The sequence below is a fragment of the Triplophysa rosa genome, linkage group LG2 (assembly GCF_024868665.1).
Source record: "Triplophysa rosa linkage group LG2, Trosa_1v2, whole genome shotgun sequence".
In the NCBI taxonomy this organism is placed as follows: Eukaryota; Metazoa; Chordata; class Actinopteri; order Cypriniformes; family Nemacheilidae; genus Triplophysa; species Triplophysa rosa.
Genome location: NC_079891.1, coordinates 32,739,239 through 32,757,041, shown reverse-complemented (window position 1 = coordinate 32,757,041; position 17,803 = coordinate 32,739,239). Strand labels below are relative to the sequence as shown.

The following is a 17,803-nucleotide window of genomic DNA, read 5'->3' as shown; positions in this document are numbered from 1 at the left end:
CTACTTCCAGCAGGATAATGCACCATGTCACAAAGCTCGAATCATTTCAAATTGGTTTCTTGAACATGACAATGAGTTCACTGTACTAGAATGGCCCCCACAGTCACCAGATCTCAACCCGATAGAACATCTTTGGGATGTGGTGGAACGGGAGCTTCGTGCCCTGGATGTGCATCCCACAAATCTCCATCAACTGCAAGATGCTATCCTATCAATATGGGCCAACATTTCTAAAGAATGCTTTCAGCACCTTGTTGAATCAATGCCACGTAGAATTAAGGCAGTTCTGAAGGCGAAAGGGGGTCAAACACCGTATTAGTATGGTGTTCCTAATAATCCTTTAGGTGAGTGTATATATGTGATATATATACTGTATATATATAAATAAATGTGTATATCATCGCTATCCTTCTAAAACCTGGGATGTCCAAATTTGCTGAAACACTGAACTTTTTAAATGACTAAATACTGCGTTGTTGTCAAAGTTGACAAGCACTTTTTAACGGTTAGATATTTGCAAATCCCAGTGACAAACATAAAGCGTGACTAATAATAATGATTCATGGCAAAAAAATAAAAATCACAAAATATGCATATACAAACTTTCAGAAGGACAGCAGTGATATATATAAATTATAAAATTATATAAATCTGCCAGAAAACATGGTAACTTAACTTTCATAATAAAACCACAATTCATTTTTGTAAGGGTTATTCGGGTGACTAGAAGGCAAATGGTATGGCTTTTTCAAATCCTTAAAACCTGTGTGATTAAGCCTCCTCTTGAGGTTTCCAGCATAAGAATGTTAAATGAGTGCATATCCCCCCAACACAGCGGTCTGGTCCTGTAATAAATGCTTGTGAATACTCCAGAGTCTTGTTAAAATATGGTTACTGTAATATTCAGATCTGCGGGGTCTTCCCACCACACAAGATGGATTAAGCCTGCCATAGATGTTTTAAAATAGTCTGTAGGACACACACACATGAAGCTACACTCTCATTGTCAAACCACAAAGTTTGAGAAAGTGATTTTAAGAATTTTATATCAAGAGCTTGTTTGATGGGAAGCCTGTTGGCGCATCTGACAGATCTACACATGGGAAATGAAAGATTATGGGATACAACTGACATGAATGAGCGAGAAGAGTCATTAAAAGTATTGCGGGGAATGAATATTCATATTGTTTTCTGTAGATCTTTTCATACAGGATTACATTAAACTTGAAAATGCAGTGTCTGCATTGGATGCTTTCCTGTGGCTCTAGCAACGCCAAGGTCATGTGTTCGATCCCAAGGGAGTGCACATAGTCAGAAACAAATGTGTAGTATAATGCAATGTAAGTCACTTAGGATAAAAGCCTCTGCCAAATGCATAAATGTGAAAGAAAGTTCAAGGTGTGTGTTGAAGGTAGTTCTTTAACCCCACACGTGCACTTTTATGTCTTCCTCTCTTAAAAGCTTGTCCATGAAAACTGTGAGAAGACATTGGAGCTTTGAAGTGCAACTGCACCTTAACACATCAAACAGGCTTCAGCGTGTGTTCGAAGCACCTGGGCTTTAGATGATAGAGATCCTGCAAGCGCTTTCAAGCTCCCGGGACTTTTAAAAGGACAAAGGGATTAAACGCAGAGGTTCCATATCAGTACCATGACAACAAAGGGTCGGCAGAGGGTATTTGAGAAGGATTGCAGAATTCGATCCGAGCACTTTGGGATGTCATAATCGAGTCGGTATGAATGTTTCAATAATTAACTTCTTGGACACTTTAGGACAGGTTCAGCTCACCCAAAATCTTTATTTGCTAACATTATTTCCTTATGTCACAATTTTGAAGTCACGTGATAGCTTTATGAGAGGAAAGTAAAAGCAATTATTGAGAAACATTTTACACAACATCTTATTCTGTGCAATATCTTCCAAATCTCATTTGCGTATTTTCAAATAACGTATTTGGTCATGACAGGCTCATTCTACCGAATGGGTGACATTTCTGTTCCCAGGTCATTAAATGTATAAAAATGCATAAGTATTAACTTTTAAATACATTTTATTATTAAGCAAAGAGCCTTGCGCATAAAGATAACTGCAAGTTCAAAATGTAAAATTCATTATAATTACCATTAAATATAGTTAAATCCTCTATTAAAAATCCGCTAGGCCCTCTGTGATGACCTAAACTATCGTAAAAAGTAATATTTAATCAACTTTAAAATATTATTTTCAATAAATGCCGATTTTCCCTATTAGATATGTATATTTGACTTCCTGGATCGATGCGGACTCTATCCATGTGAGAATTCCAAGTCTCACGAGAGTAATTCAAGATCACGGAGCAGTTGCGGTTCTGCAATGTCATACGCTGTCTGCGCAGCCTGCGCATGCTGCAAGAAGTCGAACGTGTGCTTACTCGGGCGCCTTCATTAGCATACCGCTGGCTGACAGTGCAGTAAATCAACGGTAGAGATTAATTTTGAGTAACAGTAAAACTGACCAATCATATCATCTTTCTTAACGGGCGCGCTTTGTTTTTTGCTAACTTTCCGCCATCTGGGGGGTTGTTCACCAGCAATCTCGTAAAGCGGAAGAAGCACCCGAAGTTGGATCGCCAACCGCCAAACTAAAAAAAAGAAGATGAAATGCGGAAAACGTCATTCAAAACTCAAAACATTAACAGCCTGTGGATAAACTTTGTTATCAAGGCTCGGGAAAAAAAGAAAAGCTGATAAATTTTCAAAACAACAGGAGGAAGACTTTATCAAGTAATTTGATCATCAAATTGTAAGTTATTTATGATTTATTAAGCCGCCGTGCCTCAATTCATTCTGGTTGCGGATGTGAGCTTAATTTGAGACGAGTGATTTTGACTGGTCAGTCTTAAATTTAACATATTGTGCACGCATATTTGCTGTTATTCTGCATAACAGTGACATTTAATCAGATAAATGGTAAATTTACTACGGTCAGTTCCATACGTTTAGTTTACTGTAACGTTACAAGTTTAGTTTACCAGTGCGCAGAGGGACAAGGCTCAAACGTCACTGTTAGCTACTGCTTAAATCCTTCAAAAACCTTAATTTTTTGGCATTTTTGTGTAATTCCACATTCCATCTATTTACTTTTTTTCATTAAAAATCGATAACATTTTAGAAATATTATACATTTGTAGTCATGTCCCAAGATAACATAATTAGAGCAGAAAGTTTCACCATCTTGGCCATGTGAATAACAAAAGTTTTTGTGTATTTTAGCTGTGGCTGGAGAGGGTCAATCTCAACAGTCCTGTTACCTAAATTATTAATTGGAATTTGTTCAATTGTTTTTGCAAATCACTACAATTTGATCAATGTCCTCATATTATTAGCATGTTTGCCATGTGGCTATATATGTATTTGTCAATTTTATGCTAAAAACTCAGTCCTGTTACTTTCAGTCCTGTTACAAAAATGCATCCCTCTTCTATTTAAAAAAACATGTAAAAAATAAATAAGTTCTCTGATATTGACCAACATACATTTTAAATAATGAAACATTTGTGTTATTAGATTGTGTTGGAAAAAAAAGAAAATGTTTCATTTAGCAAATGTCACCCATTCGCTGGATTGACCCGACCCCGAACGGTGTTGGTTCTTTCATGTCATGAAGCAGAACGTGAGATGCTACTTTAAAAGCACAGAGGTGCTTGTTGTCCTTTGTCCATATTGCTAGCGTCCGTCTCTGTTTATCATCTGTAAAGAGCAGAATGAACATTTTACTTTATATAATGTCTTTTTGTGGACATTATATTATAAATCAGGACTGTCGTTATATTCAAAACTATGATTACTAATATAATAAAGCTCTAAAATTAAACACAATAATTATAATGAAATCATTTGTAATGTAGTAAGAGGTCATCCGATATAATGCCCATGTGACAGTCATGTGAGAGGCAGTTTAAAAGTCATTTATCTGTTATATTACTGTAGAAATAGTTTGGGTATTCTCTCTCTCTCGCTCTCTCTCTCTCTCTCTCTCTCTCGCTCTCTCTCTCTCACTCTCTCTCTCTCTCTCTCTCTCTCTAGCTCTCTCTCGCTCTCGCTCTCTCTCTCTCTCTCTCTCTCTCTCTCTCTCTCTCTCTCTCTCTCTCTCTCTCTCTCTCTCTCTTGCTCTCTCTCTCTTGCTCTCTCTCTCTCTCTCAGCAATTTAGACTGACTATATGAGTTTAATCTTTCAAAGAAGGTTAATACAGGAAGAAGATTAATTGGCTCTCTTTGAAGGAATTTTTAATTCATCTCTCTTTGTAGTTGCTTGCTGTCCTGGACTATGATATACCCATCGGTTTCTCTGTCCCTGCATAAAGAAGAGATGACAGTTATATAATATAAGCCATTTAATAATTTAGCAAAACGCATTCAGAGACAAACATCATCAAAAGCTGACAGAGCAGGCAAAATATCTTTTAAGGTCCCTAGATGTCCCCAATACATATGTGGTTTGAGATACAAATAAACAAAAATAAATTGACAGAAATGCTTAGTTGACATTTCAATGTATAAAAAAACCCAAATAAAAACACCAGAAATTCTCACTTTCCCTAAAACATTTGAAGTCATGTTTGTTTCATCCACGATACTAAAAAAATGTCTGGAGTTCTTTTGTGATGTCGTGCCACTAACTCTACAAAGCCATAAAAGATCAAACAAAAAGACGACATCTTCCGTGTCCTTTCCAGAACAAGAGAAAGCATAATTGTATTTTTATGAACATTTCATGAGCGGTGGACTAAAAGTCATAATTATGCAAATTCTACCACAGGCGGGTCAAGGCGTGTTGGTTCTTGGCTGAGTGTGAACAAAACGATTAATAAAACATTCACTGTTCAGAATTACCTGGTTGACAAAGTTGAATAATGAATATTTTATAGTCACTGATAAGATGCAGCTTCGCAATGTTTGAATATTCTGAAAAGCAGTATTTTAGAAACCCTGCTGTTGAAAACACAGTTTTTACATTCATGCACACTTGGCTTTCAAAATATGTTCCACAGGACATGCTATTTTTATGAACGGATACAACGTTTTGATATACCTTGAAAAGCAAGGATGGGGTGTAGTCTAATCGCATCCAATACAAAAGTGGGTTGGAACAGTTGTGCAGTTGCTTAGCAACAGGCTGAGGTGGTTTCCCCACAGCAGAGTCACAATGAACATCCTTGAGTCCATAGAGCTTTAGTAGTTTCCCACATTTCCAATCATTCATATTTTATGCACGATGTTAAACTGACCAGAGATATGTTTGACTGTCATCCTCATCATAAGTTATTAATGCAAAGTCCAAGATCTTTTGTGCTAAACCAGATCATCATGAATTTGTGTAATCATCAAGGTAATACAATTTTCTACGTTGGATTTATTTTGAGCTAGATGTAGTTTTGAAATCTGTCTGCTAAAAATCAAAGGGAAAAGCATTTTTCTGTTGTAAGTCCACTCGAGGATTTCTCAGGTGTATTTGCAAACACATGCTGGTGAGCAGTAAGGGTTTGGTTTGGTCTTGCCTCTGTATGTTGGGGGTCTGGTAAAAGTTGTGTAAATGATCACCTTTGCATTGCAGTAATTAGTGTCAATCATGCAGGATATATTGAGACAGACGGCTTGTTTAGCTATTTCTGTAGTCCAGCAATAACTGTTACACATTGCCGTCATATTAACGGCTATTTCTTACATTGACAGTTTTGTACCTTTTCAATACCCTTAATGGTACAAGAAATGTCTGATGATACTGTTATGTACCTTTTAAGGTACAATTGAAATTAAGGTACATATTTGTTCTCACATCAAGGGTACAGTAACCTTTATTGATAGATAACTCGTTTTTATTACACATGCAAATAACATCTCAAGTTATGAGTAATTCCCTTATATGATACAACATTTGGTTTTACTCAATTTTACTTAAAAGTTCGTTATAATATCAGTTGTAATACAAAATACTGACAAGATTATTTATTGAGTATTTAGTATTTATTGTGATATATAAAAAATACCTATGACAGTTTTAAATACATATAATATATGAGAATATAAATTCGCATAAATCCGGCCACAATTAGTCAGTTGTCCTTCACAATGTTCAAGTAATGTCCAATATTAATTAATTTATTATTACTAAATATTATACATAAATTCATTATAATTTTAAAATATATTAAGTATAAATATTATTGTCAATATAATATTTTGATATAAATATAAAAATTTGGGCCGTCAAATGATTAATCGTGATTAATCGCATCCTGAATAAAAGTTTGTGTTTACATAGGCTGATAAATGTCTGTGTACTGTGCATATTCATTTTGAATTTATAAACACTAAAACATAGCTACTTGTATATATATATTTAGAAAATATGTATATTTATTTATTTATATTTAGCCATAATTAATTAATGTTTACGAATTTTTATATTGGTCATTTTATAACTGTTTTTTCTTAGCAACGGCCTGCTACAGCGCCTCTGATGGACAACTTTAAAGGCGATTTTCTCAATATTTATATTTTTTTGCACCCTCAGATTCCAGATTTTCAAATAGTTGTATCTAGACCAAATATTGTTCTATCCTAACAAAAGCTATTTCTCGAAATTAAAGATGATTTATAAATCTCAATTTCAGAACATTGCATGCCTGCATGTGTACGTGTTAATAAATACAAAATTAATATGCACATTACACAGACATATATTATGTAAACAAAAACGTTTATTCTGACGGTCGACACAGACACATATTATAAGAAGTGTCTCTGTTCCATCTTGCCTTTCTTTTAAACCTCTCAATTTCTTTTTCAAAATGTGATGTTTTCATTTTTACATGGAAATGAGCAAATTAGACAGCCCACCATATTTTTATGTGAAATCTGCTTACTTCCTCTGTAACGAAAACGATAAAGTTGCTTTCCCCATCTGTTGCAGTCGGCATATTTGGACAGCAGAAGCATCGTTTCTTCTCATATTTCCTGGCTAATTTCCTTTACTCAGGGGAGCAATAGATCCAGAGCGCTGTTTTGTTTGCTCTCCACGTCCAAATAGCCATTTATCAATCCTACATCACAGTTAGCAAGGCACAGCACCAAATACTTCTGTTCACACAATGTTGAATATATTATCTGGATTTATTGTAATATCTGGCAACCATGAGTGTCTCGTATTTCATAATTACGAATATGACATTATGGCATGACAAGTGGAAAATTGAAAATGACTTGATGGTGATGTATAGTGCATATATGGGCATATGGGATTTTCAACCAACCATACAGTATGCGATGCAGCATTTGAACCTATAACGAAACTTTCAGTTTTTTCGTTTTAAACCAGTCCAAGAGAGGAGTAAGGAGCAGAATGTGAACTGTTGTGATGATAAAAAATGTATGGGCCTAAAAATCTCTGTCATTTCAAGTCCATCTCAAGTCACTTTGTTGTGATTATTTCAATATCCATCTGTTTTATTGTTGCAGAGTAATGATTCCATACTCGGTATTATTATTGAGAGTATGTAAACCGTTCTAAGCTTCACAACGTCAACATTTCTTCAAAGATTTTAAGCTGCACGTGCGTTGTCGCTAAAATGAGTGTTTGTGATTTTGTTCCTTAGAAATCCGTGAGGCGTTTAAGGTGTTTGACAGAGATGGAAATGGTTTCATCTCAAAGCAGGAACTTGGCATGGCCATGCGTTCTCTAGGGTACATGCCCAATGAGGTCGAGCTAGAGGTCATCATTCAAAGACTCGACATGGATGGTGAGAAAACGAATGCAAGCAAACACTGTATGTTTTTTTTGGACTATATTTTACCCAAAACTAAGTTGTGATGTTTTTTCATTAGAACAGTTAAGATGAAACTGTGGTCTGCAGTTGTCATTACTTTTAGAGTCAAAAAAGAAGATATAGAGAACACAAAATTTGTTCAAACATTTAATAATTAAAAAAACATCTAATAAAGCTTTTAAATATAACATTTTATTATATTATTTAAAATTTCATTGATTTTAATATGAATATATTTGTTAATAAGTATAAGTAGTATTATTATAATTCGAGTCTTTATGTTTAATATATATATATATATTCTTTTACATTTTTTAGGTTAACTGTCCTTTTAATTTGTGTAACCAGCTGGCCAACACTGTTTAAAAGTTTAATAAAATTGTCATTTATATCAATATTTTGAGCAGATTAGAACACTGTAAACTATGTAGAGTTCTTCAACCACTGTGCATAATTTGAAGGATTTGTAAGTGAAATTTTATTAAATATAAAGAAATGTTGAATTCATTAATTAAACAACAAATCTCTGTAAGTGTCATGTCAAACACTAAACATACTGTAAATCTCATTTAATGGTTTTGGAAATACCCCATATGATCACATGTTGCCATTTAATTTATATTGAAAATGAAAATAATAGAGAAATGAATGGATGCATGTTTTATATACCAGGGCCAATTTTGGCAAGATTTCACCGTGTCTCTTTTTAGGAGACGGCCAGGTGGATTTCGAGGAATTCGTCACCCTCCTGGGACCCAAACTCACCGCTGCCGGAATGCCTGACAAATTCAACGGAACCGATTTTGACTCTGTGTTCTGGAAGGTGATTATTAGCCACTTCTGTCTTAATTCAAGTGACAGGAGACGCCACGTCTGCCGTTTCTGTCTGTCGCGCACAAAGACTACATCTGGATTAGAAACAGATATTCATTAGACATTTCTCAAAAAGCCTTGAGGGAATTCGTACACCCTCTACACGGTTCACTAAAATGTATAATTACACTTCACTAAAACACTTCACTAAAATGTATAATTGCACTTCACTAAAATGTATAATTGCTTAGGTGAAATACAATTCACTTGAATTAAATTTAAAAAAGAAATTAAACAGTTGTTAAAATACATGAAGAGTATGTAGATTGTAGTGGTAAAATAATCTTGATTTGGGTCAATTTGATAAGAAATATTTGAGTTCATATATTGAGATCTTCAATAAAATTGACTTTGGATTGCAGACTTGACAAATCTGAGCTCAGTTTGAAAAATATCTGAGATGCAAAAGACTTGAGCAAAACTTTCCATTTGCTCTCCACATAATCTCATTTGTGTCTAGGAGAAGTAATTGAGATAATGAAGAGATCTCACCTGTGATTTTTCTTTTTAAAAGCCATTTACGCAGTTCTATTCATCAATTTTAGGTCTGTATTCACATGGTAGTGCCATTCATTTTCTTCACTTTTATATCATGGTGTTTTCTAATCACACTAAATGAACATATTCAATTAAAAGCAATAATGTGAATAGGATCCAGCGCAGATGTTTTATTATGTCAGATGATCACTTCTAAGCGAGGTTCATTAATAGATTTCGCGAGTCTCTTCCGCAGCGGGTCTCTGAGCGGGTAAAGCTGAATATCATTTGTAAGAGGCATATGGTGACTCTCCCGAAGGGTGTGCTTCTGTAATAACAGCTCACTGCTGGTGCACGCTTCGAGCGGTGCACTTGACCCCAAACTGCTACTGGGATCTCTCTTTTAAACATCTCACGGTGCAATTACCATACAAATGTTTGTGCAATCGAGCCTTTATTTACAGTCAACGTGACCTCACAGTTAACCCTGTTTACTCTGTAAACACACAATCGTGGTCTTATGCACGATACATTAGTTCATGTTATTTCAAAGCAAATTGTATGCAAAGTTTTTTTGAAAGCAGATGGTTTCACATTTGTGAAAGAAAGATCAAATGCAGTTCTGTTCTCCTGTTTTCAGTGTGACATGCAGAAACTGACTGTTGAAGAGCTTAAGAGACTTTTGTACGACACGTTCTGTGACCACCTGTCTATGAAAGACATCGAGAATATTATCATGACGGAGGAGAACCATATTGAAAATCCTGAGGACTGCCAAGTTGACATTGACAGTAAGTTTATTCCGATTTTTTTTTGATTTGCCGATCTGACTGAGTGGCAGGGTTAAACGTTTACATCGACTTACACTAAATGTTATGTTTCATTATCATGATCATTAATGTTAGGAGTATAAATTGTATTCCGCAGTGCGGAAAACACAAACAGATTCACGGTTTAAATTTGTTTGTGAGTTTAGAGCGAGCGTCTCACTATAGACAGTCCACACACGCCCGGCCCAAAGTTACTTTCCGTTCTGTGTTTGTTGATCGGTCTGGCTAGTGGCTAATAATATAACTATTTAGATTTTATTCAATTTATATGAATATTAATTTATATTAACAAATAATGTGTTGCACACAGAAATGAGCTACATGAATAGCATAATTTGAATTAGATTTTACATTTAGATCCATTACCATTTACACACACATTTTTTATCCAGAGCTGTTTATCAACAATTGACATATCGCTAAGCCCCGCCTCCCTTAGTTACTGTCGCTAGCTTGGACAAATACAAGGAGTTCACTAATGTCTTACAAAACTGTTCATGTGTTACTTTGTAGCTCAGTTGGTAGAGCATTGTGCTAACAACGCAAGGTTGTGAGTTCGATCTCAGGGAACACACACTGAAAAAAAAAGACATGTATAGACTAAATGCACTGTAAATCGCTTTGGATAAAAGCGTCTGCCAAATGCATAAATGTAATGTACCGCAGGGTAATATTAAATTAATTTACATTGAACCAGTTTAATATGGAGAGACACTACATGTAGACCTTCGTTTATGTGCTTTCGACCTGCAATGAACATGACGTGAGAACGCTATTTAGGTTTGTATGTTAGCATACATTACATTCACTTGGGTATTGCTATTATTTAAATTACGCTTTGAGGTTTAATTACACTGTAGGCCTTGTGTAAGTAATAATACCGCAGACTTCACTAATGTATGGGGTTTATGAGTAATTCCTTTCTTTTTTGTTTTGGAGAGTCATCTTTATTTCGATTTTTAAATGGGTTGGTGGGTACAGTTTTGTCTTATTCTTATCTGTTGTTCTATACATACTAGAATCACGTATTGTTAGATTGAATAACGTCAATTGAACTTGCCATACCAACATTTAGTGAATTGCATTTGAAGCCACAATGGGACGGAACACAAGTCCATCAATTTTTCTTAAAAATAACACCTGTTGAAAAGGTGATGCGAATTATTCCGGCCAACCCACAATATCCGCCTCTGGCTTAAACCCTGTAAAAACGATGAGAGCTTCGGATTTTACAATGCTTCTCTATGGCGCTGAAACCTCAAGTTGTCCGAGTTCCATTCTGCGTTTGAGGGGAGGGGCTTAGCGATAAGTCAGTTGTCATGCAAATATGGCAACGTTTACTAAAGGTGCGTCCCAATTCGCATACTATCCGTCCTAAATAGTATTCGAAAATATAATTAGTAAGTATGTCCCAAATCATAGTATGCTGAAATTAGACATATGCCCGGTTAACCGAAAATATCTATCACTGATTTATGCACAACTTGTGAGTGAAGTACGGTAAAATGCTTCTGCATCCGAAAGCCAGAGGGCGCTCTCGTGCAGAAACTCCAAATTCGCACTGCAGAAGAAGACCATAACACACGTAGTTCTAGGAAATGCCTAAGGACATGTTTTTATCACTGATCCTCAAGCCTCATCAGGTATTTTCATGATAATAAAGTATATTTATAATGATCATGTTTGACGGGTGTTGCTTTTTTAAATGCACGTTATAAGCGACTCAAACTCACACTGCTTTTAGATCGAGCAGCATTTCTACTGATCCCAGAGACGTGCTTCACGGATAAGCTACGCATCAATAAAATAATCAATACCTTGCATTATCGCAGCCAGCTCAGTTTCAGCAGGATTTAGTGGTAACCGCGGTTAACCGGGCACATGTCTAGCTGAAATGAGTTTTCTCAAAGTGCCCGAATGGTCTACTGTTTCCTGTGAAAATTCGAAGTGTGAATCCATGGACACTTAACAGCTGATATTACCCACAACTCACCACGAGAGGGCGGAGTTTAGTGACGCTACACTGCATTAATGAAATTAAAGGGGTCATATGACACGGCTAAAAGGAATATTATCGTTTTGTTTTAGATGTAACGCAATGTGTATACACGATTTAAGGTTCATAAACGCTGTATTTTCCACATACCGTGCATGTTTGTATCGTCTCTTTGCTCCGCCTCTCTGAAACACGCAGATTTTTTACAAAGCTCATCGCTCTGAAAAGCGAGGTGTGCTATGATTGGCCAGTTAACCAGTGCGTAGTGATTGGTCGAATACTGCAAGCATATGACGGAAATGTAACGCCTCTTACCATATTTGGAACATCAGGTTCCTCTTCAATTGTACTGACAGGTACGTCCACCTTACTTGTGTATACATTTGGGCGCTCTTAGTCAACTCATACCACCAACTGACGTAGATTTGTGGGGGGGGTGGTTACACGAGGCGTTTCAGGCAGGTCTGGGTGAGCATTCGTTTTTAGATAGAATGCATCTTTTGTTCCGACACTTACATTTTTGCAATTTTACGTGTCTAATACATGCATGGGCAACTTGTAACACACCAAAGACACAGAAAAACATGTATTCGCACCATATGACCCCTTTAAATAAAAGATGCTTCGCTTAATTAATAAGTGTAAGTATACAGTAAACATTACATACAAAATAATGAATGAATAAAGACTTAAATGCAAGTGTGTGACAGTTGATTGATTAACTTTATTGTTAAAGATTACAGTATCGTCTAGGCAACAACGGCCACTTCCCTTTCGCATTAGTAAGTCCTAGTGCGTGCACAGTTTTAATACGCACTAAAAGGTATATACTTTTCCATAACACTTAAAGGGCATAGTATAAGTAGGCGAATTGGGACGCAGCATAAGAATATTTCCCTTGACTTTGTGATTGGATGCCTGCCTCAGATCTGTTGTAGTTATACACTTGTATGTGATTCTGCTTTAAATCTTGACTAAATTGGCATATGGCAGCATGATTTTGCCGCCTACTGTTTGGAACGGTTTTTGTATCAGCAATGTTCCTTTGATGTATAAAGATCTTGCCTACTTGTAGGTGTGCAGCTCACTATGCTTTTGTGATAGTGCTATAGTTCCTTTCAATGACTTACAATGACTGACATGTTTTAGCAAATTAAGTGTCCTTCTAAAACCATGTATCTCCATATTTTGTGATTTTTATTTTTTGCCATAAATCATTAGTATTAGTCACCCTATACTGTATGTTTGTCAATGGGTTTTGCAAATATCTAACCAGTAAAAAGTATTAAAAAGCGCTTTTTAACATATTTAAAAAGTCAAATATTTTTTTCCATTTCCTGAAAAACATTTGGACATCTGAGGTTTCAGAAGGACAAAGACGAACTACAAATTTCATTTTACTCTTAAACTTTATCATACCTTCATATGTGTCCTGATCCCCACTTTCATCTCTCTGTTTTCTCAGCCGAGAGTCCGACTCAGCAGGTGAAGCAAACGTGCGTACGGAAAAGTCTCATCTGCGCCTTTGCAATTGCTTTCATCATCAGTGTCATGCTCATCGCAGCCAATCAGGTGCTTCGCAGCGGCATGAAGTAACCGAATGGACCAATCACAAAATAGAATGATATAAACATACACCAATGACAGAAATGGCAAAAAAGGTTTAAAAAAGACACACACACAAAAACTGCTGCGGCGGAACCGTTCATCTTACGTGACATTCAAGTTTTGAGACTCTGATGTTTTGGAGATAAAATACAGCTTCTACTTGACAGTTGATACGCACATGCATTGCTAACTTACTGAACACGCACACAAAAAAATACACAAAAAGGAAGAGAGATTTCAACGCATTGCATTACCTGACCTGGAAAACTCCAAAATATATCCCCTTCATGTTTTGGGTGAATTAAGACGCATAGACTTCTCCAACCCAGGATCCTACTCTTCAATGCATGACGATGCATGTACAATCGTCTGAATGATTCGTCAAGTAGAGCTCAACTATATATTAGATCCCAGCGCAAAGTTTACCATCAAAGACGCGTCTCACATACATGAAGAGTTGGATGACAAAGCGTCTTTACATCCAGTATACTGACCCCTTTGCATGAGATTAAGGGCTGTTTAGAGCATGCTCATGTCATGTCGTCTTGTGTTATCGTGGGTTCTTACCTTGTTGCACATGCCTGAGAAGATTCTTGTTGTTCTTCATGCGATCCAAAGGGCGTGAAGCCCCCCAAAAGTGATGTTCGACCACTAGTGAAATACTGAAGTTTTTATGTGAATTCAAATAGTTTTTTCACCTGAAATACACGATGCATTTTCAGGTTGACTCTTGAATGATCGACACTTGCTGGTGCAAACTTAACTGTTGTGCTTTCGCAAACGTTTGCACTGTAGCTATCATATAGATATGACATAGGAGCTTTTGAATTTAAATGACATGACTAAAGTAATACCAAATGGGCATGTTAGAAAAGGAAGATTTGAGTTTTTGACATATCAGGACATCATTTAAAGCTCAAGTGTGCAATTCTGCACCACTGCTGTCACCAACTGGAAACTGAATCGGCCCAAACCAACAGTCCCAGTCCAAACTCATTGGGTGCTATTGTGTTGCAATGATCTATTGTACTTTTATTGACTATCAGCCTATAAATACTTTGCATCTCTCTCTGCATTTTAAGTTCGGAAGAAATTATGATTTAAGCACAAAATGACACACTTCAGCTTTAATGGTTACTTTCAAACCAAATCGATGTTTGTTTACGCTTATCGCCAAACATAAATGGATGATAATGATGTTTTCATTTGTTTGCAGTGTTAGGAGTATGCATACTAATGTAACCTGCAAGCAAACACTGTGGCTACATCACTTCTGTTTTAAAAATGTGTCGTTCTTTCATAACAAATGTTGCATTTGTGAAAATGTGATTTTATGATTTTACTGGGAAGAATACAGAGGCGTAGCAACCTTTGGAACTGAGGGGGACACTTATAGAGTTATCTGAATCCGCCCCTTTCTCATACACTGTGTGAAATAAATGTAGCCTGACTTTTAAATGTTTCAATTATAAATTGACAACATTAATAACACACCGAAACCTACATGGTGAACTGAATGGTGCTGCAAATGGTATACTGTAGTGTCTAGCACTGATTTACCTGCCCTTGAGAAAGAACTGCTGAATGTTACATATTCATGAGATGATCGGAAAAAATCAAGAAAAAATTAAGAGATCACTCCAGTTTTGCCTTTCATCTGCATCTATTGTGGCAAGTCCAGTGTCTGTTGAATTTGAACAAAAACACATTTTAATTCATTCATGTACAAAAAATCATATATTCAATTTTTTACATATTTATAATCCTAAAATACATGTAAAAACATTAGAATTGTGTCGTTTAAACATGCGGTTTTCAAGATCTGCAATATTTTTGTTATTTTGACCAGTTCGTCCTATTTTAATTTTATGCAAATAAATGCAAATAAAAACTATTGTCATTCGGAATTTGAAAGAAAAGTTGTCACAAAATGTCAACAAAAATGATCAGGGATGTTTTAACCAAAAATAAAAAATTCTGTCATCATTTACTCACTGTCTAGTTGTTCCAAACCTGTATAAATTAATAATAATAATAATAATAATATTTTTTTACAGAACTTTTATCCGAATTTTCATTTTTGGTTGAACCATCCCTTTAAACACTTTAGTAAGTAAATTCAGAAAAAAATGAAACAATTTTGGAGTGGTCACTTAATATTTTTCTGTGGTTGTATGTGCCCCTTCAATTTTCCGATTGGTCCTACACCCCAGAAAACTCATAGTAATTAGTAAACCATTTGACTTGATGATTGCATTTATTACTGTGAATAATTTTTTACAAAAATGAATGTTGGGGTTTGAATATGTAACAGGTGTGCCATTCTATAAAAATGGCATTTTAAAGGGTAATATTAATTTTAAAACTCTGCCCACGGCCTGAATTGATTTACAGTAGATGTTAGGTATGGCATCGTGACAACTTATTTTTGAATGTGTGGGTGAAATATGTGAAATATGCAATGGACAAAAAAACACCCACTATAATCGATTGATCAGCCCAAGAAGAGTCACAGGACAACGGTGTACAGGTTTCCCCATCACACAGGCGTAAGTTCTTATTAATATAAATGGGGAAATTAATCATATGCTCTCGAGCCACAGGAAGGTCACTGAGTTAAACAACAAACATGGAAAAAGTAGCACAACACCCAGAGAGTTTTATAAAGTTTAAAGAAACACATCAGAAACTGAGCATTGCTCAAGTTTTAGGTTTATCAATACGGTTTTTCTTTGCATAAAAGTTTAGCAAAGTGTATGCACTTAAACCTTCTGGAGAACTATTGCAAATTAATACTTGTTTCTTTTTTGAGAAGCTGGCAAATGAACCAAGACAATGAATGCAAACAGATGCCTTCCCGATGTAGCTTTGCATGATGTCTCCAGAGCATGTATATTTTGTTTAAAACCAACTTCTTTGTGAGACATTTTTCATCAAAAGTGCAAATTATGTGTAGTCATAAATGCCTGTTAGATGGGGACACCAGTATATCAATATAAAGTCCCATTTTTAATGGAACATTAAAGCATATGGTTCATATACATTGTAAATGTTTTAAAACATATATATATATATATATAGATATATATGTATTAGTATTTAACATTGCAACATGAAAAGGGGTATCTGAAAAAACAAACATTTTTTATGAGGTGCGTTGTTTGCATCATCTTCCTTACGGAGGTAATGTTGTGTATACATTAAAGCAATACATCAAAGCGACTAGAAAATCTGTGTTGATATATAACTGTGGATTTTAATGAGAGCGCTGGTTTGTACCAGATCGTGAAGTGCAAAGAGTTATTTATTCTTATTTATCATAGAGACAGTAGTTTAATATGCGTAAGCACTTTAAAATAGATTTTTCCTAATTTCACATTCAAGTCATTTTTATCAGAGCCAGACTCTTTTTGTATGACATGAATTATTAAAGATGTTTACGTTTGTACGACTGAATCAATGCATGTAGAGCATTATTATTTTTGTTAAAGAGATGGCAATACAGTATATGACATATTCAAGATGTGAGCTGCGTTTTTGAGCATTTCTAAATAGACATGCACAAAACGTTCGCTCTTACGTAACTGAATATTTGGCCTGTTTGCAATCGCGCGTGTGTTTTGAATGTTGTCCTGTGACATTTCTTACTTTGCCTTACTGTATTTTTTAAAGATCATGAAATATTGTTTACAGTGCTATCATTTCTAAGATATTGCAATCAGGTCTGAATATAAAGTGCTGTTCGGGATAAAGTATTTTTGAATGCGAGTAATCAATGTGCCATATACGTATGTTTATTAATGCGACGTCACACATTCATTTTACGTCGTGAACTGTGATTTACTGAGTGCACAAAATGTATGTATCCTTCTGTGACATCGTACTGTGTTTCAGATGAATAAAGATAATACCAAACCACACATTTGCTCACAAACAGTGTGACATAATGTTTACTGTAAATTTTGAGAGAGAGAGAGAGAGAGAGAGGGGGGGGGTTCTAGAAATACAGTGCTATTACTTTCTTAATTCTAGCTTCCTAGCATACTTCAAACCAAGAGTCAGACCCCACAGTATTTTCCTTCCCTTTGTGCTTTCGATGTATGTACCTCACTTTCTCACACTCTTTTCTCTGTGACTCGCCCCTTCTGAAAGATTGATCAATTTAAGCTATAAGTGGATATCATTAAAAATAGGTTTTGATGTTCTAGAAGTGAA

The 17,803-nt window shown here is 35.6% G+C and overlaps 1 protein-coding gene across 2 annotated transcripts in view; it reads left to right on the top strand.

Moving 5' to 3' along the window:
• LOC130548620 (calcium-binding protein 7) overlaps positions 1-17,511 on the top strand; it is a 38,694-nt gene extending 21,183 nt beyond the window's left edge. For both annotated transcript variants that reach the window (XM_057325513.1, XM_057325502.1), the window contains 4 exons: positions 7,634-7,777; positions 8,515-8,627; positions 9,795-9,945; positions 13,446-17,511. In XM_057325513.1, the coding sequence (XP_057181496.1) occupies positions 7,634-7,777; positions 8,515-8,627; positions 9,795-9,945; positions 13,446-13,576 (539 nt within the window). In that variant the 3' untranslated portion in view covers positions 13,577-17,511. The remainder of the gene's footprint in view (positions 1-7,633; positions 7,778-8,514; positions 8,628-9,794; positions 9,946-13,445) is intronic.
• Positions 17,512-17,803: the final 292 nt, after the last annotated feature.